Below are 26,427 nucleotides of genomic sequence, written 5' to 3'. Positions count from 1 at the left end.
ATGTATATATGTTGGAAGGCAACATGTTTTTTATTTCAGACATTTATGGATTATTACTGCCTGGTTGTCAAATAACTATTTGGCCTATTGAATGTTATTTTGGAGTGTCAAGAAAAAGCAAGTATTTACAACAGAATGTGTGTAACAAAAGGCTGCATACCAAAATCCTTGCACTTGGAGTTCATACATACCCCCTAGCGGTGGGGCATGGAGCTGAGAGAGTCTCAGCCCAGACTCCCTGGCGCCACAAGTATTAAAAGATTACATGGCTTCTAGCCAGAAGGAAGAAGCCAGAGGTGATTGACCTGGGTCCGAGCATTGTTGGCAATATAGCAGTGCCCCCCTGGTGGAGACAACATACTTCTGGGAGGATGGCTGGGGTAATTCTACACTTCCTAATGAATAGGGAGGACAGCCACTTATGAGTTATGGATGTTTGCTCATTCGACTACACCAGGCAGGTCAAGGGTGTGTGTGTGGGTGGTGCTTGAGAGGGCTTTTAAGGACAGTTTTGACCAGACTCTGTCTCTTTGACTATTTTTTTCCTACCTGGGATCCAGCGTTGAAGACGAACTTACGTAACGTATCATCTTTACTATTACTCCTACATACTCTGTAACATTGGTTTAGATTGCTCTGTTAGCATTTTACTTTCTTTGTAAATAAATAAGACCTTGCTTCTTTGAGCATTGTGTTTGTTATTATAGCTAACATTGCATATTACGTCCTTTAATATCGTCAAAGCTTAGACATTTACTAATTACTTATAGGAAAAGAAAAATAGTACATAATTGTATAATAAATAGGGAGATTCGAGAAAACCACCCCCCATCTAATTTATTTCAATAAATATGAATGTAAGTTAGGAACCTTAGATTGTACGCCCCTTATGGGTTAGGGACTGATGTGAACGTACAATATATACGTAAAGTGCTGCGTAAATGGACGGGGCTATATAAGTACATAAAATCAATAAATAAGCTTGCCACTGTCAGTGTAAAACTACAAAATAAAATCAAGAACATTTTATTACACTAGTACATTGCACAGCAGCAGGTGTACAGCTTTTGTATTGTTTATGGAAGGAGGAGATAAGTAGCTGCACTATGCACATGCGGCCGGTGTCACGTTCCCGAAGGCACAGGGCTGGGACTCCTTGTCTGGGATCCAATGACAGTGTTAGGAATAGATCTACCAGCAAGAATAAGCATGACAGGAAGAGAAACAGAGAGAAAGGCAACACAAGGCATTGCTTGGGGTTGGGGCTCCAGCTGGCTTGCTGCAGTGCATAGAGCAGACTGTAGTGCTGACATTCAGGAGACTGTAAAGCTGAAAACATACAGAAATACTGCAAATGAGAAGGTACCCCATTCTGATTACATTTCATTATACGTTCAATTCTTTCTATATACAAGATGCAGTTCATGAAGTACAAGCTGTGTGTACAAGCTGGGGGATGGGAGCTCCTGGGAACTGAAAACACTATGAAGGTTGTAAAACAGCCCATTGTATTTCCCCGGGGCAGAACAGTGAGAATGTGTTAATTGGGCTCATACTTCACAAGGGTTTGTTTATTAAAGCTGAATTTACTAAATTGTGACTAGGGGTTTAACAGCACAGTGGAATAAAAAAAAAGGATGTTAAAAATGCTCATAGAAGAGTCCGATTTTCACTTTTTTTTTTATTAAAATAACTCCTGATTTGTCGCTGTGGGTTACTGACTTTGAAATCATTTGTTTTTCCAAAGTCAGAATTAATTAGTGACACATCAGGCTTTTGTTACTTTAAGCAACTTTTTTTTTTACTATTTAAAGTGGACCTTCCCATTTTTCACATTTCTGCATATTGGGAATGCAAGCAAAACCGCACACTTTCCCAACACGCAGAGAAATGTGCTACACTTCTTACACTTAATTCTTATTGGCAACCTCACGCATGAACAACCACGTGCGTTTTCACTTGCGCCAAACTGCATGCTACTGCATTGTTATGGTGCAATTTTGCAAAAGGGTCAGGGACAGGGGTGGACTGACCATTTGAGCACTCGGGCACTGCCCAAGCCCCTGGTACCTTTCATTGGCTTTTTCATAGGCTTTTTTGGGTGTGGGCGAGGACACAGGGGCCCCATGATCCCTTATTGCCCAGGGGCCCCATGAGTTGTCAGTCCGCCCCTGGTCTGGGACTTCCTTCCCCATGTTTCTTGCAGGTATGGCAGCCCATTGAAATGAATGAGGTGCCCAGCCCTGCCCACAGTATGCAGAGGTGTGATCTGGGGCAGGGGCGGACTGACCATTCGAGCACTCGGGCACTGCCCGAGGGCCCGGGGTCAGTAGGGGGCCCCATGAGATGCCCCTGGTACCTTTCATTCGCTTTTTCATAGGCGTTTTTGGGTGTGCGCGAGCACACAGGGGCCCCATGGTCCCCTATTGCCCGGGGGCCCCATGAGTTGTCAGTCCACCCCTGATCTGGGGATAAATATTACTCATGCATGCTGATAGCAAATCATCTTACAGTTCACTGTTAAAGTGTTACTAAACCCCAGACCCTGCATTCACTATATTATTTCAGGTACTTATATAGCGCCGTCAACTTACGCAGCGCTTTACATATATATTGTACATTCACATCAGTCATATCTGGTCTCACACAGCACACACAACATGGAAATGCAATTATTTTAGTAAATATAAACCACTTACACTCCAGAGGATTTACCCCTCTTCCTGACCAGGCCATTTTTTGCGATACGGCGATTACTTTAGCTGACAATTGCGCGGTCATGCAATGCTGTACATAAATGAAATTTATAAATTTTTTTCCCACAAGTAGAGTTTTCATTTGGTGACATTTGATTACCTCTGCGTTTTTTATTTTTCGTGCTATAAACAAAAAAGACTGACAATGTTGAAACCCCCTCCTCAATATTTTTGACTTTTTGCTATAAAACATATCCAATAAAAACATGTAAAAATTTTAATTTCTTCATAAATTTAGGCCAAAATGTATTCTGCTACAAGTCTTTGCTAAAAAACTCCCAATACTTGTAAGTTAATTGGTTTATGTGAAAGTTATAGCGTCTACAAATGGCGGTATATATACTGGATTTTTTATTTATTTATTTTTTATACTAGTAATGGCAGTGATCAGTGACTTATAGTGGGACTGCTGACACTGTATGGGAACTGACTAACTGCCATTGACATCCCCAGTGACACTAATAGAGTGATCAGTGCTAATAAAAACCATTGATGCTGTACTAATGACTCTGGGCAGGAAGGGGTTAATATCTGGGGGGGATCAAAGGGTTAACTGTGTGCTGTGTGTGTTTTACTGTTTGCGTGTTTAACTTGGGAGACATGCTGCTTTGTATCTCTCTGGTGTGCAGAGAGATACAAAGCAGCATGTCCATGCTGACATGAGAGAGACCTGTGTTGTTTACACACAGGTCTCTCCCCTGTCAGCTTTCCCCTACGATCAACGAGTGACGTCCAGGAATCGCCAGGTTGACTTCTCTAGCCGCCAATAGCAACGCAGGTAAGGGGGAGGCGTGCGCTTCCTACCCAGAAATGCAAATCATGTATATTTACGTGCTTTTGCACAGCCCTTCTGCCCTGTAGCAGTACTTCTGCTTTAGGTCAGAGAGCAAGTGGTTAAAGCAACTTTTTTTTTTACTATTTTAAGTGGACCTTCCCCCCTTTCACCAAGTTCACATCTCTGCATATTGGGAACTCAAGCAAAACTGCAGAATTTCCCAACACACAAACTTAATTCTTAATGGCAACCTCACGCATGGACAACCGCGTGTTTTCACTTGCGCCAAACTGCATGCTAGTGCAGCACCATGGGGTTTGTTACGGTGCAATTTTGCAAAAAGGTCTCAGACTTCTTTCCCCATGCTGCTTGCAGGTATGGCAGCCCATTGAAATGAATGAGCTGTCCAGCCCTGCCCACAGCACGCAGAGGTGTGATGTGGGGGTAAATATTACTCATGCATGCTGATAGCAAATCATTTTACAGTTCATTGTTAAAATGTTACTAAACCCAGGACCCTGCATTCACTATATCTGGTCTCCCACAGTACACACAAAATGGAAATGCAATTATTTTAGTAAATATAAACTGCTAAATACCTTTTCTCATCAGCAGTCTTGTGACTTATATCAGTGTCCAGCAGAGCACTGGTTAAAGTTTGTAGGAGGAGTTTTCATTCTCTCCTGATTGTCGTATAAGGCTGCATAAATTCTGACCCTCTGTCTCGACAGTGCTTATTGGCCCTGTGCTGATCATATGCACCTTCCCAAGGAAAAAAAAACTCTCTAGCAATACACACCAAACTGAATATGTGCAGCTTGACCCCAAGGCTTTGTACTATCAGCAGATGGATTGGGGATAGTAGAAGAAGGGGAGGATCATAGAAGACAGGATCAAACATCCTTTTTTCACAATGCAGAGGATTAACCCCTTAGGTTCCACAGTGAGTATAACAAGCATGCTTTACTGCATATACAGACTCATTTTACTATAAAACAAAAATGTGCTAAAAACGCATTCAGCCAATGCACATTACCCAGCGCTTATGTAAGAATGGTGACTATAACTAAACTTGAGAGCTGAATCACATATTCACAGTGCCGCCCTTTTCTCACAACATAGATATCACTCTACCGTGACATAAAATAATTATCCTAATGCAACTAAATAAGTGAAAATGAATCCAAACAATGTGCTGAAATATAGTGAAATAGTTCAATCAGTCACAGTTCATCATTTCTCCAGAAGATAATATCCTAATCATTATTCCATCTCTTCTGTTTTCATCTTTTATATGCAGTGCACCTCCACCATCAATAACACCAGCTGTGCTCTCACTTGGAATTTTTGACCTCACAACTAAGTTTGGTCAAAATAACTTGCATCCTCTAGGTCGGGTGTCGGCAACACGCGGCTCCAGAGCCGCATGCGGCTCTTTTTCACCTTTGCTGCGGCTCCGGAGCACACTGCCCACCAAGTGACAGGCAATAGGGTTGCCGTAGCTCAGTGGTCGGCAAGCCGCGGCTATTTACACATTTTAATGCGGCTCTTCTGTGTGCCGGGCGCCCGCTCCCCCCCTCCTCTCGGGCGGCCGCCCCAAAAGTCAGGACTCTGCAGCTAGCCCAGCAATGGGCAAACTATGGCCCGGCGGACCTTTTAATCCGGCCCGCGGAGCGTGGCAAACATTGGCTGTCAGGATGTAGGCGGGGCAGCGTGACGAACTCCTCTCACAGTCCGCCCTGAAGACCGGAACGGCGCGGCAACACGGCGAGAGGAACGCGTGGAGCAAAGGTAAGTGAATTGACACAATATGGGGAATGAATTACTGTAGGGGGGATGAATTACTATAGGGGGGATGAATTACTATAGGGGGGATGAATTACTATATGGGGGATGAATTACTATGGGGGATGAATTACTATATGGGGGATGAATTACTATATGGGGGATGAATTACTATGGGGGATGAATTACTATGGGGGATGAATTACTATAGGGGATGAATTACTATATGGGGGATTAATTGCTATGGGGTATGAATTACTATGTGGGGGATGAATTACTATGGGGGATGAATTACTATGGGGGATGAATTACTATATGGGGGATGAATTACTATGGGGGATGAATTACTATATGGGGGATGAATTACTATGGGGGATGAATTACTATATGGGGGATGAATTACTATGGGGGATGAATTACTATATGGGGGATGTATTTTCAGTTTTAAAAATGTGGCTCTCAAAATAAATTTCAATCGTGGTTTTGGCGAGATTTGGCTCAGTTGAAAAAAAAGGTTGCCCACCACTGACCTAAGGCTATGATTGTGATTATGACGATACACTGTGGCCCTGATTAACCCTTTGCTTACTGGGCCCTTAAACCCCCTTCATGACCAGAGCGCTTTTTGCAATATATGCAGTGTCGGATTTGTTTTAAATGTTGCAATGGTTTTGCGGCTCCCAGTCTTTTTTTCCCTCTCGGAAAAGGGTCCAAGTGGCTCTTTATGTCTTAAAGGTTGCAGACCCCTGCTCTAGGTGGACATATAGTGATGGTATATCATTTAACAAAATCCTCCTTCTGTGCTGGTTAAGCTCCTTCTTATGACTCCTCCTTCGCTCAGCATACATGTAGAAAATACAAAGGCAGACCAATAGTGCTTTAACGTTTAAAGACATCTATTACATTATAAATGAGCAACTCACATGGTACAGGTGCTCCATTGCACCCAATAACATACAGTTGAATAGTAAACAGCTGACACCATCTGGCTATGAAAAGCTCCCCCCTACGTGTTACACCACAGGGTCACATGGCTTCCTCAGTAGGATTCCCATATATATATATATATATATATATATATATATATATATATATCGCCAAAATACGCACGTTCCTAACCCCAGAAACCACTAAACAGCTCATCCACTCCCTCATATCACGACTCGATTACTGCAACTCCCTCCTTACTGGCCTGCCTCGCTGCTGGCTATCCCCGCTTCAGTCGATCCTGAATACGGCTGCCAGACTCATTCACCTTTCCAACCGCTCCATTTCCGCCACCCCCCTCTGCCAATCCCTCCACTGGCTTCCGATTGCGCAACGGATCAAATTCAGAATCCTAACACTGACGTACAAAGCCGTCCACCATACTGCCCTGAACTACATCACTGACCTAATATCCAAGTACCACCCAGCACGCACACTCCGCTCCTCACAAGATCTCCTTCTCTCTAGTTCCTCCAGGACTTCTCCAGGGTGTCACCCATCCTCTGGAACTCCCTGCCCCAACCCATCAGATTATCACCTACTCTCCTCTCCTTTAGGCACACCCTGAAAACCCACCTCTTCAGGGAAGCCTACCCCACCCCCTGCTAACTTGCCAACCTCCTCCACTCTTCCTACCACCCCATCCCCACAGCTATCTCCTCCTGTGCCACCATCCCCTCCCTCCTAGATTGTAAGCTTGAAAGTGCAGGGCCCTCGATCCCCTCATGTTTTGCATTGTATTGTTATTGTTCTGTCACATGTTCTGTCCCCCTTTGTAATGTACAGCGCTGAGCGAACCATTGGTGCTTTATAAATACTGTATAATAATAATAATATAGATAAAAACAAAGAGATGGAATAATGATGAGGATATTATCTTTTGGAGAAATTATGAACTGTGACTGAACTATTTCCCTATATTTCAGCACATTGTTTGGACTAATTTTCACTTATTTAGTTGCATTGGGATAAATATTTTATGTCACGATAAAGTGATATTTATGTTATGAGAAAAGTGTGGCACTATGAATATGTGATTTTGTCATGTATGTATGTATGTGGTGTATTTAGGTTGTGTGCTGCCCAAGGCAATACAAACATCGGTGCCCCCCCACCTGCAGAGAGAGCCTGAGATTGACCAACAACAGCCCTGCCCCCCCACTCGAGAGAGCCTTCCACTAACACTGCCCCCATGCACCAGTCACCATCCCCACATGGCGAGAGAGAGAAAGACCCTCACCTTCACAGCTGCGGACATCCCGAATGAGAGTCAGGCTGTGCATACACAGTCATGAAACCCACAGCTGCTGTCAGAACCCACCAGGTCGCCATGCCGCATGTGTTGCTTCTTCTTTCCCTTCTTCCAAGGAGCAGTGCTGCCCCCCTGAAACATGCCACCCTAGGCAAATGCCTTGTTTGACTTGTGGAAAATACACCCCTGTATGAGTATGTGTAGGTGTGGCCGGCATTTAGTTTCTTTTCTTTTTCTTGTTTTTATTGATTGGGTTAAGTCTTGATTTCTAAATCTTAGCCATCTATGGAACAAAGAGATTTGGTTCCAAAAGAGGGTCAGTCCATCAAAATGAGGTATAGTTGTGAACTTAGCTATTTGTTCTGCTGATCTTTGCCACTGGGACTGAAAGTGAGGGCAAATCCAAAAGGTTTGGTTGTCACCAAAACAGGAATAGAGGTAGGGTTGCCCCCTCATCCCTTTAAAATCGAACACATACTAATTATACAGTTTCTGAGGCTAATTTATTGCAGATAAGTCACTAAGTGAGTTTAATTACCACCTTAATCAGCCTCAGAACCTGTGTAATTAATATGTGTTTAAATGAAGTGGCAACTCTAAATAGAGGGGAAATTTCCAATGGAACACTTGTTCTAATGTCAGCCATCTAATAGGGCAATTCCTTCACTTTGGAGAGATTTCTTCTTACTTCCTCCTGCATCCACAAGAAAGGAAATGAAGGAAAACTTTCCAGATGGGATACAGATGGCAAAATAACAGCCAGCAGAGGTTTTTAAAAGGTCCCACCCTATAAAAAATGTTTGTTTTAAATATATTTTAATGTCCATCTCATATAGATTTGACCAAATGCACATATGGTCAAGGGTCAGGCAACCTATCATATTATTAGAAAATATTTTAGTCTATTGGTGTTTCACGACTGGCTGTTCCAGTTTTAAGTGATACTACTCACACGCTGATTAATTTACATTGTCCCTTCTCTTTCTGTATATGGATGATGGCTGTTATTATTTTATTTTTTAAAAATGTAAGTACGTTTTTCCTCATTGATATATAGCTGTCACATGACCCAGCTCTTTCCCAGTCTATGTGCAGAAAAACAGTGGCAGGAAAAGCTTCTAGTTCTCTGCTGCTGGTCACATTAAAAAAAAAACAACTTTTAAGTTAGAGAGTAAAAAATAAATTGTTAACATTGATAAACTGTTTTAAATCACCATACAAATGTATATTTGAAATCAATTTTTTTTTTGGCATGGTGTGGGCGGATTTCTGCCAGTCACAGGCTGTGTCACACCCCTCCAGCCTGTGTCTTAGACTAACAAGGAGATGATGTCTCCATCAATCAACATGTAATACCTCACCCCTATTGTGTTTAGCTGGTTAGTGGGCATGGAGGAGGAGGGAGGGAGCGGGCTGTCATTTACCACTGTGCATATGACCATATTTTTGATTCTATAGTCACATGGGCTGCTCAGATGTGATATGGAAGAAATGCTCAGCATAGAAACTCACTAAAAATTGAGCATGTGCAGTAGTTGTCAACATTGTGCTTGCAAAATCACCAACTGCATTGGGGACATGGACAGAAGGTGGATATAGAGAATAGTAGGATCAACCAGGTGTTTTTTGCAGGATACAGAAAAGGAATCACATAGAGAATGAGTGTGCATGAACAGCATGTAATACAGCATTTATTGACAGTTTTTTATGATGTGGGTTTAGTGACAATTTAAGGATGCATTCCTGATTCAAAGGTCATGGATTGGCATTGCTTACCATATACCATATATATATATATATATATATATATATATATATATATATATGGATGAGTGTGGTTTTGGTGGACCAGAAAGTTTCAAGAGAAGCTTTAATGTATAGAACATTTTAAAGTCCAGCCCTATTTAAAGAAAAGTCCCCTATAAAAGCAACCCTAGCTGCAATGCTCATCTCCTCTTCAGGGATTTATCCTAGTTGCCACTAGATGTCTTCAGTCTGGCATGATTTGAGTGCAGGGTGTAATGGACCCACCCCCTGAGAGGGTGTCAACACAGAGCTCTGCCATCACATACAATGATGCAGAGAGGGGTGCTCACATCAGTACTGCTCTCAGCATTGTTGAGAACTCCCACCACTGGAAAAGATACAAAAAGGAAGAGAACACTGCACATCACATAACCACCCTGATGACATCTGGAAAGATAAGTGCTACTTAAATAACTTGAGAATGATTCCTATAAGGCCACATTCACAAATGCAAATTGGCCTGACCACATGTACTAACAAGAAACCTGGCAGGGGGGTATCCCAGCGAATAACTGCAGGAGGCAGCCCCATTGAAACCAATGGGAGTCTACCAGCTTCCACAGCTAATTGCAACAGCTCACATGTAATTGGCCTGTGTGCCACTGCTATTCACATACAGTGGGGATCGAAAGTTTGGGCACCCCAGCTAAAAATTTGTATTAATGTGCATAAAGAAGCCAAGGAAAGATGGAAAAATCTCCAAAAGGCATCAAATTACAGATTATACATTCTTATAATATGTCAACAAAAGTTAGATTTTATTTCCATCATTTTCACTTTCAAAATAACAGAAAACAAAAAAATGGCGTCTGCAAAAGTTTGGGCACCCTGCAGAGTTAATATCTTGTACTGCCCCCTTTGGCAAGTATCACAGCTTGTAAACACTTTTTGTAGCCAGCCAAGAGTCTTTCAATTCTTGTTTGAGGTATCTTTGCCCATTCTTCCTTACAAAAGTCTTCCAGTTCTTTGAGATTTCTGGGCTGTCTGTCACGCACTGCTCTTTTAAGATCTATCCATAGATTTTCAATTATGTTGAGGTCAGGAGATTGTGAAGGCCATGGCAAAACCTTCAGTTTACGCCTCTTGATGTAATCCCCCGTGGATTTCGAGGTGTGTTTAGGATCATTATCCGTTTGTAGAAGCCATCCTCTCTTTAACTTCAGGTTTTTCACAGATGGCATCAAGTTACCATCCAAAATTTGCTGAAATTTTATTGAATCCATTTTTCCTTCTACTCGTGAGATGTTCCCTGTGCCACTGGCTGCAACACAACCCCAAAGCATGATTGATCCAACCCTATGCTTAACAGTTGGACAGAGGTTCTTTTCATTAAATTCTGTGCCCTTCTTCTCCAAACGTACCTTTGCTCATTCCGGCCAAAAAGTTCAATTTTAACCTCATCGGTCCACAGAACTTGTTTCCTAAATGCATCAGGCTTGTCTATATGTTCATTTGCAAAGTTCAAACGATGATTTTTGTGGTGAGGACGTAGAAGAGGTTTTCTTCTGATGACTCTTCCATGAAGACCATATTTGTACAAGTATCTCTTTATAGTGGAATAGTGTACCACAACTCCAGTGTCTGCCAGATCTTTCTGGAGGGATCGTGCAGTCAAACGTGGGTTTTGAATTGTTTTTCTCACAATCCTGCGAGCTGTTCTGTTTGATATTTTTCTTGGTCTTCCAGATCTTGCTTTAACCTCCACTGTTCCTGATGACTGCCATTTCTTAATTACATTCCAAACAGAGGATATTGACATCTGAAAACGCTTTGCTATCTTCTTATAGCCTTCTCCAGCTTTGTGAGTGTGAACTATTTTCAGTTTCAGTTTTCTAGACAACTGCTTAGAAGAACCCATGGTGCTGATTGTTGGGGCAAGGTCAGATGAGTCTGGGCATTTAAAACCTTTGAGATTGACATCACCTGGTCTTCCCAGATGATGATTGAGAACAATCCATGACACTGGCAGGTCTCAGCTTGGCAAAAGGGGCAGTGCATGCTATAAATTCTGCAGGGTGCTCAAACTTTTGCAGATGCCATTTTTTTGTTTTCTGTTATTTTGAAAGTGTAAATGATGCAAATAAAATCTAACTTTTGTTGACATATTATAAGAATGTCTAATCTGTAATTTGTTGCCTTTTGGAAATTTTTCCATCTTTCCTTGGCTTCTTTATGCACATTAATACAATTTTTTAGCTGGGGTGCCCAAACTTTTGATCCCCACTGTACAGTCTGCTGTTTCTTGATTTCAGCATAAGCCTCTGAACGCCCTTGTGAAGGAGGACTTATAAAAAAGTAAATGAATTATACCAGACCCTTATATGATAATGGTTCAATAATGTGTTAGTGGAATAGCCCTTTATAGCAGCATCTCAAAATGAAAGTGCCTCTATTCCAACTCCTCACCCCCGCTAACACTTTAGATGTTTTTTCACAGCGAACGAGTCTTGGAGCATTGCGCAATCTCACACATGGAAGTGGCGAGCCAGTTGTGATTCCATAGCCAGTTCCCATACCCAAGATCAGTGTGCCAGGACCTACAGTGGAAAGAAGAATTGGCCGCGGGGAAAAGAGTGCTGGACTCTAGGCACTTGTAAGTACCTGATTTTTAAAAGTCAACTGCTACAGAAGCTAAAATCACTAAAATGCTAATACTGTTCTTTTTTTTTTTTAATTACCTCAGGACCATTAAATTTAATTGAAAAGTAACCAGACTGCTCTCACTGAGACTATGATCCAGCACATAGAGGTATTAGATGCTGAACGCTTTGTCTGTGTACACTGGAAGGATGGAGGGCAAAGTCTATACCCATATGTATGGCTCAGAGATAACTGCCAGTGTCCTAGCTGCTTCCTTCAGTCTGCCAAAGCCAGAAAGCTTCCCATTGAGGATCTGGATGTGAATACTGGACTGGATAAAGTGAATCTTTACAACGAAAACAAGGTATACAGATAACTACATTAATGAGATTCTAATGGGCTTGCTTCCGTGTTACTAGAATATTAAAGTATATCTAAGGCCAAAGATTTTTTTTTTAATTTTGGATGGGGTAGAAAATGATATAAGCTGAACTCTGGGAAACTTAAAAATACTCCATTAGTGTGGGGCTGCTCCCGTACTGCAAGAGTTAACTACTCCTTCAGGCTTAGGGGGCATGGGAAGTTAGATATACTTACCTGATCCTATGCTCCTCTGCATTGCTAAACTGGCCCCACTGGCCCACCATATTCTTTATCATGCTCCAGTGGTCTATGGTCCTGACATAATCAGGGCCAATACAAGTGCATTGAATATGTAGGCAGAGCAGGACAGTCCATCACCGATGCATGGTGGAGTGCTGTCCGCCAGGGGAGCAGATGATCAGGTAAGTAAAAGTGCAGCCCCACTGCAAGGGAGCATTTTCAGATTCCAGTAGTTGACCTTTAAAACCCCTCTCAGGTATTTTGCCAACTCTGAAGATTTGCCTTCACTTCCTGTCCTGTAGATAAAACAAGAAATGAGAGGATAGTTGGAGAAATGAGTTGTCATTGAATTTGTCTCCTTTTATAGAGGTAACTCAAAATTTTGGATTTTCTTTAAAGTTCCATCCACCCTGGCAAATAACCCTCATAACAGTGACATAAGGCTACCATACACAGTGCAAACCTCAGCTGATTCCTGCTGAATCGTCACAAATTCTGGCCATAGGTGCCTATAGTGGCCCTGCCCGGATTTACCAATTGTTCAATGGACTTTTTCCGAAGAAGCTGCTGTTCAGGTGTTGTGATAGCCATCCATGGTGGCTGTTAGAATACAATAGAGGGCAGGGAAAACTCCTCCTCCTAAATAGCATGGATGGAGCAATCTTTTTTGATTTCTTTCATTTAGCCTGCAGGCTGAACAAATGTATGACAAGCTATAGACAACAATAGGGCATTAGACAAGAATAGACAAGGTATAGACAAGAATAGGGTTCCAACCACTTACCACTCAAAAATGAAAAAAAAAAAAAAACATTTGGCTGTAGACACAGTTAAAGATCTGGATCAATCAGGAATTCCTGACAAGGGTTTAACAGTACCTACAATGGCCATAGATACAATTTAATTGTATTTAAAATTGCTTTTGTACTAAGAAGAAATATACAACACAAGTACAATAGTTTAGAAAGGCGACAAGCCATGCACATGGTGCTGTTATCAGCAGCATCCAGTAACAAGTTGTCTTTTGTTTTCTGACTGTTTTAAACCGATGAAAGATGACAGAGGTTGCTGTTCAAAAATGTAATACACTTCAGCCTACTAGTCCTTAGATGTGGTTGCATTCATTTTTTTCTTCAGGCTAAATACTTTTTCACGCTATGTAATGGAGATGAAGAAAGGGGAAAGTTTGCATTTGTGGGCTAAATCAGCAAAGCAGCCTACAACAGCCACAACACTTCTCCTTCATAGATTCAGTAAAGTGACAGAGCACTGTCCTGAAAAATAGGTCTGAATTTTCAATGTGTATGGGTTAGTGCTTGATACATTAGTTGATCTCATTTAAAGGACTTTTTGAAAAGGTTAAGAGCATCAAATACATCCAAGTTTGGATGTAGCATAGGTCCACTTACTCTAGACTTCAATCCTGGATGTGTTTCTTCTAAGTAGAAATCACGTTACAGTAGACCCATCAAAACCAACTTTTACTTCTACCGGTCCAGCGCTCACACACACTCATCAGGGCAAAAGAGTTAGAGGAAATAAACTAATACAGCCACCATGCCTGAAGACTGCAATATATTTTTTAAAGAAATAAATACATGATAGAGGTGCCAACCTGATGTCTATAATAGAATCAAGAGAAGCTTCCCCTTTTGTTCAAACAAACATTATATATAAAAAAACAAAAATAATTAAAAGGTTAGCGCCTCTCCTAAAATATGTAATATCAAAAACCTACTAACTGAAAAGAATAAAAAAAAAACTGTGAAAAATGATCTAATTCAAATGATCATAAAAATGTCCATAATAATGAAGTGTCCACGCAATGACTCCAGAGAGAACCTGTGTACCGTGTTCACAAAAGCCAATGGTGAGTATTCATTTCAATAGCCAAATCCAGTGATCCACCATGTGGGGTAAGATGAACAACTTACCAGATCCTTATAATCAGTGAGCCGATCACATCTCTCAATTGAGACAATCAGCAAGAAGAGGAAATGGAGCAGGTAGCATCACAATCTTCTAACATTGCATTACAATCTTCTAATAAGTAATCTCTCATAGATGGGAAATGACACACATACGCTCAGAGAGAAAAAACTTCTAAAGTGTAGTATATGTATTTGATTAAAAATAAAAATCAATAAAACCACTTGCATTCACATTTTATTGTGCCTAACCGGCACTACCACAAAGCGTAGGGTAGCATCAAACACCATGAATTTGTGCTCACAATCCCCGAGTCAATGTGGGTTCCACAGACCGCAATGTACTTGTTGAAAATGACATGGACAGAAACTGGAAGCGATGACAACAGCCAAGCCTCAATGCATTTCACAGAAATACGGCATCAGGAAGCAGTAGTTGGATCACTGGATTTGGTCATTGGAATGAATACTCACCATTGGCTTTTGAGAACACGGTGCACCGGTTCTCTGTGGCATCCTTGCATGGGCACTTTATGATTCTGGATCGTTTGAATTAGATATTATGTATTGATTGTTTTTCACAGATTTTTTGGGGATTCTTTTCAATTAGTAGAATATTAATATATTTTTAAGCCTTAAGACTCTGGTCCATCTAATGTTTTTCTTTTGGATAGAGGATGTGGACACAGGAATAAAAAAACAGAGGATCTTACTCGTTACAAATAATTTGATTTAAAACTTTGTTTGCCTGCTGAAGAGATTATCTTTAGCCTTAAACAGTTCCTAAACCTAGGGACACTGCATTCACTATATCTGGTATCCCACAGTAACACACCACGGAAATGCAATTATTTTAGTAAATATAAACTGCAAAATACCTTTTCTCATCAGCAGTTAGAGCAGTTTTGTGACTTCTATCTGTGTTCAGCTGAGCACTGGTTAAAGCTTGTAGGAGGAGTTTTCATTCTCCTCTCACTGCCCTATGAAACTGCATAACCCCTGACCCTCTTTCTTGACAGTGCTGATTGGCCCTGTGCTGATCACATGCACCCTTCCAAGAAAAAGAAAAAAACTCTTTAGCAGTACACAGCAAACTGGGCATGTGTAGAGTGTTCCTGAGGCCCCGTTTTATCAGGAGATGAAATGGGATACATGGAAAAAGGGGAGGATCAGCAAAGACAGGATCAAACATCCTTTTTACACAATGCAGAGGATTAACCCCTTAGATTCCACAGTGAGTATAACAAGCATGCTTTACTGCATATACAGACTGATTTTACTGTTGTGGATTTAGTAACACTTTCAAAGTAGAACTATGGCCCCCATTAAAAAAATATGTGATGCAGATCTTACAAAACTTGCTCTCCAGAGGAGTTACCCCCCCCCTTCTTGACCAGGCCATTTATTGCGCTATGGCGCTGCGTTACTTTAACTGACAATTGCGTGGTCATGCAACGCTGCACCCACATGAAATGTACGTCCTTTTTTTCCCCACAAATAGAGCTTTCTTTTGGTGGTATTTGCTCGCCTGTGCGGTTTTTGTTTTTTTGTGCTATAAAAAAAGGACTGACAATTTTGAGAAGAAAACAATATTTTTGACTTTTTGCTATTAAACATGTCCAGTTAAAAAAATTAAAAAATCAAATTTCGTCATAAATATAGGCCAAAATGTATTCTGCTACATGTCTTTGCTAAATGGCGGTATATACACTGGAATTTAAAAACATTTTTTATAGTCTTTTCATGTGGTGGTTGCATTAGTTTTACTTTCAAACTAAGAACATGTTCAGGAAATACTGGCTGATGTTGCCAGACTTGTGGTGTCTATGGCACTTATTGTGAGCTGTACTGAAGAAAGTCTTCCTTCCTAGGTATTTTTTGTAACCTAACAATTGCCCTGCACCCCATGTATTGGAGATGAAGATATAGATACAGACATATTTGTAATCCATACCAGGAGAGCAGCCTAGGGTGACAGCCAAGGCTCCCTCCATAGATACAGTAGAGGAATGATGTAGCAACTCAGGGACAGGAAGTGTGTTTTTTGAAAAATTACTAGCTGAAAATTGAGTAAATGAAGCTTGAAAAAACACAACAAATGTAGCTACTAAACCAAGAACTAGAAAGCTGCAATATACTGTATTACATTTTTGGTTTTAGGGTTAGATGCACAGCTATAAAATCACATACGTCAGGAAATGCCTGCTTTGCTTTGGAAACTGCATGCTACCATGTCAGCATCTCCTTTTACCATAGTTCAGGAACTCACTTGTTATTCCACTTTGGTAAAAACATTTAAATTCACAGAAATTCATTAGTGGGGATAGATGAAAACATATTTTAGTTTATTGAAGAAAATGTGACATAAGTTCCACATTACTGTTCATTTGCTCAATTTAACAGCTTAGACAAAGTAAGAAAACATTTGAATTGGCAAAGGTTTGGGTACCCTTCCAGGTAATCTGCTAGTGTTAGTTTTTTATAGGTTTCCTGAACTGTTCAGGTCAATTCAAGTCCTTTGAAGACAACTCCTGATCTTAAAGTGACCCTGTTTCTGATGTGAAGATTAAGGTCCCATGAACATGGGCTTATGAAAATAAGCAGCATTTGGCAGAAGAAAAATGCCTCTAATGTTACAATATATATGCGTGCTTATGAGTGTATTTACACATGTTTATGTGCATATGGCTTTTGAGAGTAAATGCATTCTACTGGCCAGAGTATAAATTTATTCTGGGCATTGACATACATTTACTTACATCCTCCCTGCAATGCACTTTTGCTTTTTCTGAAGTGCGATGACAAAATGCCGAAAAATTGCTCCACATTGCTCAAAAATTATCAACAAGCTGGCATAAGGATTGTTACACAAAGATCCAGGTTTTTATTGTACAGCATCACAACCTTGGGCACTGAGCAGGCCAGCCACAAATGACATCTTCGGTTGTTAAGGAACTTGTCTGTTGGGTATGTACACCATGGTGCGGCTACAGTAAATACACAGAGGCCCAGAGTGCAGTAACCATTGAAGAACTTTCAAACAGTACAACAGCCCAGCGGGGAGCTCACCCTTCTGGTAACTTACAGTCAATGCCCCGGAGAGTCAGTGGTTGTAGGCCCGAACTGAACACAGCCCCTGCCAGGGGAGGTAGAGTGCAGCCTGGCCAGTCCAACCCAAGAGGGAGCTTGCAGAAGTGCAGACATAGGCCCTGAGTGTTTCCTACTCTTCTGCATCCTCTCCCTACCACTAGTGCTGTCCCTGACAGATAGGTATGTTCTCCCTACACTAGCCACTTCATACATGTGCGCCAAAACCTTAGGGTGGGGACTTAAAAATACTCTGCGTGACCCAAGCTGGCCACCAGGATCACCTGAATATCAGTCAGTACTAGTGTGCAACGATACCTGTATATTTGCTTTGTAAAAATAGATCACCATTATTGCTGGGTGTCCTACATGTATGGATGCTGCTGCAGTATGTATAGTTTAGTTTTGGTGTTATGTTTATGTCTATTTTTGTCTTTAATATTTTAGAATTGGGTGCCTTGAGATTGTCCATAATTTTAAAGAGAGCCTTGAAGAAAAATGTTTTTTTGTAGAAACAATAGGGTAGGCAGCCTTTTTCAACTAGAGTGCCCATAAACCCTGGGGTGTCTTCCGGTTTCTTCAGGTGTGCTTTGACAAAATGCCCAAAAATTGACTAAAATTGTATACAAGCCAGTGGTGGATCAAGCCTGCCTTTTAGTTACACAAAGCCACAGGTTTTCATTGTGGACCATTACAACTTTCTAGCCATTGGCAACATGAAAACTAATGATGTCTTCAGTTGAAAGAAGGACATCAAGAACCTGCTCAGCATCCTTGCTTTCCCCTTCCCTGCTCCACTCCGGTAACACTAGATGAGTGGAAGAGAGAATTTGTCTAGTTTTTTATATTTTGTAATGGGTGCCTCAGGATTGTGCAGAATTTTAAAGGGTGTCTCGTGTGACGGTGGGGGCCCATGGAATCCAGCTCACTTTGGAGAGGTGGGGAGACCTCTGTCTCAGCTTCCCATATTTGGTGTTATGTGGTTGCATCCCATTGTTCTATTGTTTGTCTTGCTTAGGAGTAAACTATAATGGGATGTATGTGTTTATGTGTATTAGCTTAGTGGGGGGTTGTCTTCAGTAGCCCTCCCTCCTGATGGGACTGTCTGCTGGAGTGAAGTTTGAATACCTGTGTGTGTCTTGTTACTACATGTAGATTGCCCCGCCCTGTGACATTATGCAGGGAGGGGGATTTGTCCCTTGAGTGTTTATATCTTGTATCTGTGTTCAAAAAAACTAGTCTACTGTCTGGCTTACTTCAAATCTGTGGTGCCTGTAGTCGGTGTTCGGGAGCGGGAAGCGGTATTATAACGGAAGTACTCAGCGCAGGCAGAATTTAAAGGGTGCCTCGAGATTGTGCAGAAGTTTAAAGCATGCCTCGAGATTTTGCAGAATTTTAAAGCGTGCCTTGACTGAAAAAAGGTTAAGAAACACTGGAGTAGTGTATAGCAACCTCTGAGGAAAAAAACCCATAAAGAAAGTAGCACAAAAAAGATCCTGATAGTGTAGCATGGAAAATAAGAGCGCTCGCTTTAATTTCTATGCTCTTTTCATATTACTCCAAACTCCTAATGGTCATTGGAGCAGCTCTGGCATTGGCCTTATCTTATCCTTGTCTTACCCAGCGTTGGTTGAGGGATTTAGCGCCTGGACGTTTGTCTATTTTGATAGTGTAGCATATTGAACCATTTATGAGATGCAAAAACATTATAAAACAATCTAGAAGAATCACAGAGGTTTGCAGAAAGTGGAGTCACACTTTTGCAAAATAATACTTGAATAGATTGGAGGCATCTTGTAAATAAGTGCTGTGAAAAGAAACTCAATAATCAGAAAAAAGCAGAAACCTAAAGAAAATAACAACTGCTGTTGAGTGTGGGGGTGCATATGTTATGCTAAGGGGTTTTGACACAATCAGCAGTACAGTAAATTGTGTGGGTTGATGCTAAGCATCAATGGATCCTAGAGGTCAGCTTCACAGGCACTGAGAAACTGAAGATGGACACAGTGATCGAAAAAACTCCTCAAAATCAAATGTCAACTATTTTAAAGGACAAGTGTACTTTTAATACAGTTATTCTTAAAATGTTGTCTTCCCCTGCCTCCAGCAACTTCGCCAAGTCTGCTGACTACTTGTTCAGAATCCACAGAGATCTTCACTGTGGGACTGCTAAGAACTGCATATGCCCTCTACAGAAAAAATTCTGGTGGAGCCACACATGCTCAGTAGATTCCTTTTTCATTTGGAGAATAGCTATAGAAAGGCCTTTGACTGTTGAGGACAACAATTGATGGCCTTCTCCTAAAGATGAAGGTACACTATATGATCAAAGGTTTGTGGACACCTGACCATCACACCTACCATATACGAGTTTGCTAAATATGCCATTCCAAAACCATGAGCATTGATACACAACTGGACAACACTTTGGGGCTATAACAGGTTCCACTGGAAAGCGTGTCTGTGGGACTTTGGCCCATTTTGTAAAATAACCATTTGTGAGGTCTAGTACTGAGATTGAACGAGAAGGTCTGGAACGCAAGAGGCATTTGAGTATATCCCAAAAATTTTCAATAGGGTCTAAGTCAAGGCTCGGTGAAGACAATTGAGGTTCCTCCACACCAAGCTCATAAAACCATATCATTTTGGACCTGACTTTTGGGCACAGTCACATACTAAACCTGTCATCACAAGGTTGGAAGCACACAGTTGTTTAATATTTCTTTGTATGCTGTAACATTAACAAGAACCTTCATTGGAAACACCTGCACTCAATAATAAGGAGGGGGTGTCACATACAGTAATTTTTGCCATATAGTATGTGTGATTATCAGGTGTCTACAAACATTTGATCATATAGTGTATTTCCTGTCTGTGCCCTATTGGAAAGAATTCTTTCCGTGTCTGTGCAGAGCTCAACTAAAAACTGAAATAGGATCTAACCTTCCTTTTTTTTGCTTCACAGTGCTGCTGATCTCCTGCAGCTTCTTTTTATCCATTTTCTGCCTACATTTGTTAGCTTCTGCATTAGCTGCTTATTTAATTTTTTCGGAACAGTTTCCTTACAATGGTGGGTCATGCCTGTGCGATGTGTATCAGCATGCCTACTTATAGTTTTCCCAAGGGCCCATGTGAGAAGGTGACAGTGGAGGAGTACAGTTGAGAATTGTCACCGCATAGCAGTAAGTGCCTGAATATTGACCTTAATAGCAGGATTATCAGGTACTTAAGGAAATCTACAGATTTAAAAAAATACATTGGGAAAAACTTTTTTTAAAATTAACAAAGACATTAAAAGAAAGGTATGAACAAAGTTTGTTTTGCCATACTTCTCCTTTTGGTCAAAGGAGTGCACTTGCTTTTGCTGTTCTGTAACCCAGAACCAGTTAATAGTGGGCTATTGACTTCAGGCTCTGGAAGGCACTGCCTGATTGACAGCTGGCTCTGCTCTCAGCATGCAATTGAGAGCCCCCTCCCAAGCTCAGTGCTCCAGTGAGCACTGGAGGAGCAGAGTGGAGAGCGGTGATTGACAGTTACTGCTCTTCATTCTGAGCAAACTGAGAACTGAGTGTCCACTGGTCATATGATCACTTGGTCCTCAGGATTAGAGCTAACATGAGACAGCTGCAGCATCATACCAATGCTGCAGCAACGAGATGGGCATTCATTTTTATTTAAAAAACAAAAAACTTCATCGGTAAGTATATATATATACAGTCATGGCCGAAATTGTTGGCACCCTTGATATTTTTCCTGAAAATCAAGTATTTCACACAAAAAAGGTATTGCATTAACACATGTTTTGCTATACACATGTTTATTCCCTTTGTATGTATTGGAACAAATATAAAACAGAGGCAGAAAAGCAAATATGACATAATGTCACACAAAACCCCAAAAATGGGCTGGACAAAAGTATTGGCACCCTTAACTTAATATTTGGTTGCACACCCTTTGGAAAACATAACTGAAATCAGTCGCTTCCTATAACCATCAATAAGCTTCTGACACCTCTCACCCGGAATTTTGGACCACTCTTCCTTTGCAAACAGCTCCAGGTCTCTCTTATTGGAAGGACACCTTTTCCCAACAGCAATTTTAAGATCTCTCCACAGGTGTTCAATGGGATTTAGATCTGGGCTCATTGCTGGCCACTTCAGAACTCTCCAGCGCTTCTTTGCCATCCATTTCTGAGTGCTTTTTGACCTATGTTTGGGGTCATTGTCCTGCTGGAAGACCCAGGATCTTGGACGCAAACCCAGCTTTCTGACACTGGGCCCTACAGTGCGACCCAAAATCCTTTGGTAATCCTCAGATTTCATGATGCCTTGCACACAGTCAAGGCACCCAGTGCCAGAGGCAGCAAAACAACCCCAAAACATCATTGAACCTCCACCATATTTTACCGTAGGTACTGTGTTTTGTTCTTTGTAGGCCTCATTCCGTTTTCGGTAAACAGTAGAATGATGTGCTTTACCGAAAAGCTCTATCTTGGTCTCATCTGTCCACAAGACGTTTTCCCAGAAGGCTTTTGGCTTACTCAAGTACATTTTGGCAAACTGTAGTCTTGCTTTTTTATGTCTCTGTGTCAGCAGTGGGGTCCTCCTGGGTCTCCTGCCATAGCGTTTCATTTCATTTAAATGTCGACGGATAGTTCGCGCTGACACTGATGCTCCCTGAGCCTGCAGGACAGCTTGAATGTCTTTGGAACATGTTTGGGGCTGCTTATCCACCATCCGGACTATTCTGCGTTGCAATCTTTCATCAATTTTCCTCATCCGTCCACGACCAGGGAGATTAGCTACAGTGCCATGGGTTGCAAACTTCTTGATAATGTTGCGCACTGTGGACAAAGGCAAATCTAGTTCTCTGGAGATGGACTTGTAACCTTGAGATTGTTGATATTTTGCCACAATTTTGGTTCTCAGGTCCTCAGACAGTTCTCGTCTCCTCTTTCTGTTGTCCATGCTTAGTGTGGCACAGACAGACACACAATGCAAAGGTTAAGTGAACGTCTCTCCTTTTTATCTGCTTTCAGGTGTGATTTCTATATTGCCCACACCTGTTACTTGCCCCAGGTGAGTTTACAGGAGCATCACATGCTTGTAACATTCTTATTTATCCGCAGTTGTGAAAGGGTGCCAATACTTTTGTCCAGCCCATTTTTGGAGGTTTGTGTGACATTATGTCGAATTTGCTTTCTTTCCTCCCTTTTTTTGTTTTGTCCCAATACACACAAAGGGAATAAACATGTGTATAGCAAAACATGTGTTAATGCAATACGTTTCGTGAGAAATACATGATTTCCTGGAGAAATATCAAGGGTGCCAACAATTTCGGCCATGACTGTATATATATATATATATATATATATATATATATATACAGTTGTGTTCAAAATAATAACAGTGTGTTGAAAAAAGTGAATAAAGCTCAAAATCCTTCTAATAGCTTTTATTTCCATAAACACAAATGCATTGGGAACACTACACATTCTATTCCAAATCAAAACAGGAAGAAAAATATATCCAATTTGTGTTGTTCCTCTAAAAAAATTAAAGAAAAGTGAATATTAGACTTCAAAAAAACTTAAAGCAGTAGAAGAGAAAAAAGGAAAAAAAACAAAAACAGAAAAACAGGCTCGCCAATGAGAGGTACATATGTACATACAATGTCAATACAAATCAGTGAAATGGCAATCAATTTCAGACAATTTAAGCAGACAAGTCAGAGGTATGAGTATCCCATGAGTCCCAAACTGCTTTAAATGCAGGAACAGGATTAGCGTGTCAAGCAGTTAGGTACTCCATTTTTCTAATCTCTGCTATAACCTTCATCAATTCCAATAGTGTACGGGGTGTAGAAGAAAGCCAATGTACGGGAATGGTTCTCCTGGCTGCCATTAAAACGTGATAGGAAAGTTTCCTTGCCAATTTGGAGAGGCCAGCTTATATATTTTTTATATCATTGAGAGCCATGCAAATAGCAATTTCAGAAGTAGGGCAGAAATGGTTTCTCCCATGCTGGGTTTCCCTTGTAACAGCAGTTTCTGTAATGTGTGTAAATACATTTTAGGAATGACTGGTACATTGATCTTTATTAAGCAGTGTTATTAAAATTGAACCAATAATTCTTGGAAAACCAAAAACCTTTCAGTGATTGCTGCAGATTTATGGAAATGTAGAGATTTTAAGCAAAATTCTTGCTGACTTGGAGTCTGGTTAAAGGGCAGGTTATTACACTTTATGTATGAACATCATGCCCAGGACACCTGTTATGAATTAAGAAGAGCAGAAGATCATACAATCCTGGTGTAGCTTGCCCAAGATTTATAGAACAGTTTCCTCGCATACACAACAGATATATGAGATTGTGAGTCAGAATCTGACTAAACATAAATTAAGGTGCTTGGAAAGGTATTTTATTGGTCGGCTGTACTTGCCAAGTTATTTGGATAGTTCATTTTGGCAAAACGATATGGATACCATTTAAAGGGCTGGGTTTAATCAGGGGATAAGATTAATGTGATAATGTCACTAATCACTTGTGTTCTCTTCCTTATGTGCCATCCTAAATCTTACACAGAACTAGTTGTCCACTTTTGATCATAAACATACACTGTTACAGCTTTAATATTGCAAATTATTGGTTATGCTTAAAGTCGAACTCTATGCAGAAAGCTGGAATTTTTTTACCAATCCTAGAACTTTTTTTTTATGTCCATCCAGTCCTGAAATTTTCAGCACAACCAGCCTGGTGACCTGAGTTTTCTTTGCCAAATTTAGAATGACACAGTCTGGTTACTTATCAACCTCCAGCCCAGGGGTGGACTGACAACTCATGGGGCCCCCGGGCAATAGGGGATCATGGGGCCCTGTGCTCTTGCCCACACTCAAACCACACCCAAAAAAGCCTATGAAAGGTACCAAGGGCATCTCATGGGGCCCGCTATAGACCCTGGGCCCTTGGGCAGTGCCCGAGAGCCCAAATGGTCAGTCCGCCCCTGCTCCAGCCTGAGACTGGGCAGAAGAAGCAGAAGACTGAGGTGGTCAATCCTCTCCTAACTCTGTTCTCTCCTCCTGTCATATTTTTTTTCAGCACATGTGCATACTGTGTACATAACGTTCATAAAGTAATCAGACCCCCTTCACTTTTTCAATTTTGTTATGTTACAGCCTGATACTACAATTGTTTCAATTAATTTTTCTCAATAATCTACACTCAGTACCCCAATAATGACAATGTGAAAATAGAAGTTTAGAAATGGCTGTGAATTTATTAAAAAGAAAAAAATTGAAATGTCACATATACTTAGGTATTCTGATCCTTTTACTCAGTACTTTGTTGAAGCACCTTTGGAAGAAATTACAGCCTCAAGTCTTTTTCGGTGTGATGTGACAAACTTTGCACACCTGGATAGGGGGATTTTCTGCCAATCTTCTTAGCAAATCCTTTGAAGCTCAGGTTGGATGGAGACCGTCAGTAGACAGCCATTTTCAGGTCTTTCGAGAGATGTTCAATAGGATTCAAGTCAGGGCGGTTGCTGGGCCTCTCTAGGACATTCACAGAGTTGTCCCTAAGCTACTCCTGTGTTGTCTTGGCTGTGTGCTTCGGATCGATGTTATGTTGGAAGGTGAACCTCTGGCCCAGTCTGAGGCCCTGAGCACTGTGGAAAAGGTACTCATTCAGCTTTCCCTCAACTCTGGCCAGTCCCATTCTCTGCTGCTGAAAAACACCCCCACAGCATGATGCTGCCACCACCATGCTTCACTGTTGGGATGGTATTCAGCTGGTGTTGAGTGGTGCCTGGTTTCCTCCAGACATAACGTTTCGAATTCAGGCCAAACAGTTCAATCCTGGATTCATCAGACCAGAGTATCTTGTTCCTCACAGACTATGAGTCCTTCAGGTGCTTTTTTGCAAACTCCAAATGGGCTTTCAGGAGGAGAGGCTTTCTTCTAGCTACTCTGCCATAAAGCCCAGATCAGTGGAAGGGTGCAATGATGGTTGTCCTTTTGGACCTAGTCTCATCTCCACACAGGATCTCTGGAGCTCAATCAGAGTAACCATTGGTTTCTTGGTCGCTTCTCTTACTTAGGCCCTTCTTCCGATTGCTCAGTTTGTCCAGTCGACCAGCTCTTGGGATAATCCTGGTTGTGCCAAATGTATTCCATTTGAGAATTATGGAGGCCACTGTGCTCTTGGGAACCCTCAGTGCAACAGAATTTTTTTGTAGCCTTCCCCAGATCTGTACCTTGTAATGTTCCTATCTCTGAGCTCTGCAGGTAGTTCCTTTGACCTCATGGCTTTCTTTCTGATGCATTGTCAGCTATGATGCCTTTTTATAGAGAGAATTGGAGGCAACTGAGTTAAATTTCAAGTGTTGTTGCAAAGGGTCTGAATACTTATATCAATGTGATATTTCAGCTTTTCCTTTTTCATACATTTGCAAACATTTCTAAAATTCTGTTTTCACGTTGTCATTATGGAGTACTGAGTGTAGATTAGTGAGAAAAAAAAAGAATTTAAGCAACTGTAGTGTAAGTAGGCTGCAACTTTACGAAAAAAGTGAAGTGGTCTGATTACTTTATGAATGCACTGTATATGAAAGAACAGAAGAAGGGTGCACCAGCCTTGTGCATTACCCAAGGTACCATTTATTTAACTATATATAACACAATGCAATATACTCACAAACTCAGTTGGGTATGGGGCTTAAATACATAAAGCGATAAAGCTTTTGGGTATCGGGCTTAAGTGTATAAAGTGAAACAAGCTCCAACAAAAGGCTCAAATCACGACTGTAGGGAGGCATCAGCGACATTACAAAGCAGAACAGATGCTAACAGATTTTGAGGGGTATACCCT

The 26,427-nt window shown here is 41.2% G+C and overlaps 1 protein-coding gene across 1 annotated transcript in view; it reads left to right on the top strand.

Annotated features, from left to right (window-relative positions):
• Positions 1–1,203: 1,203 nt before the first annotated feature.
• The window catches only part of BBOX1 (gamma-butyrobetaine hydroxylase 1), a 124,793-nt gene continuing 99,569 nt past the window's right edge, over positions 1,204–26,427 (top strand). The window contains exons 1-3 of the mRNA XM_089654962.1: positions 1,204–1,362; positions 11,799–11,954; positions 12,045–12,305. Of these exons, the coding sequence (XP_089511088.1) occupies positions 12,093–12,305 (213 nt within the window). The 5' untranslated portion in view covers positions 1,204–1,362; positions 11,799–11,954; positions 12,045–12,092. The remainder of the gene's footprint in view (positions 1,363–11,798; positions 11,955–12,044; positions 12,306–26,427) is intronic.

The sequence above is a fragment of the Staurois parvus genome, unplaced genomic scaffold (assembly GCF_062004578.1).
Source record: "Staurois parvus isolate SC_StPar_1 unplaced genomic scaffold, SC_StPar_1.0 ptg000818l, whole genome shotgun sequence".
NCBI lineage: Eukaryota > Metazoa > Chordata > Amphibia > Anura > Ranidae > Staurois > Staurois parvus.
The sequence above is the reverse complement of the archived record's forward strand: the minus strand, read 5'-3'. Positions and strand labels throughout refer to the sequence as shown.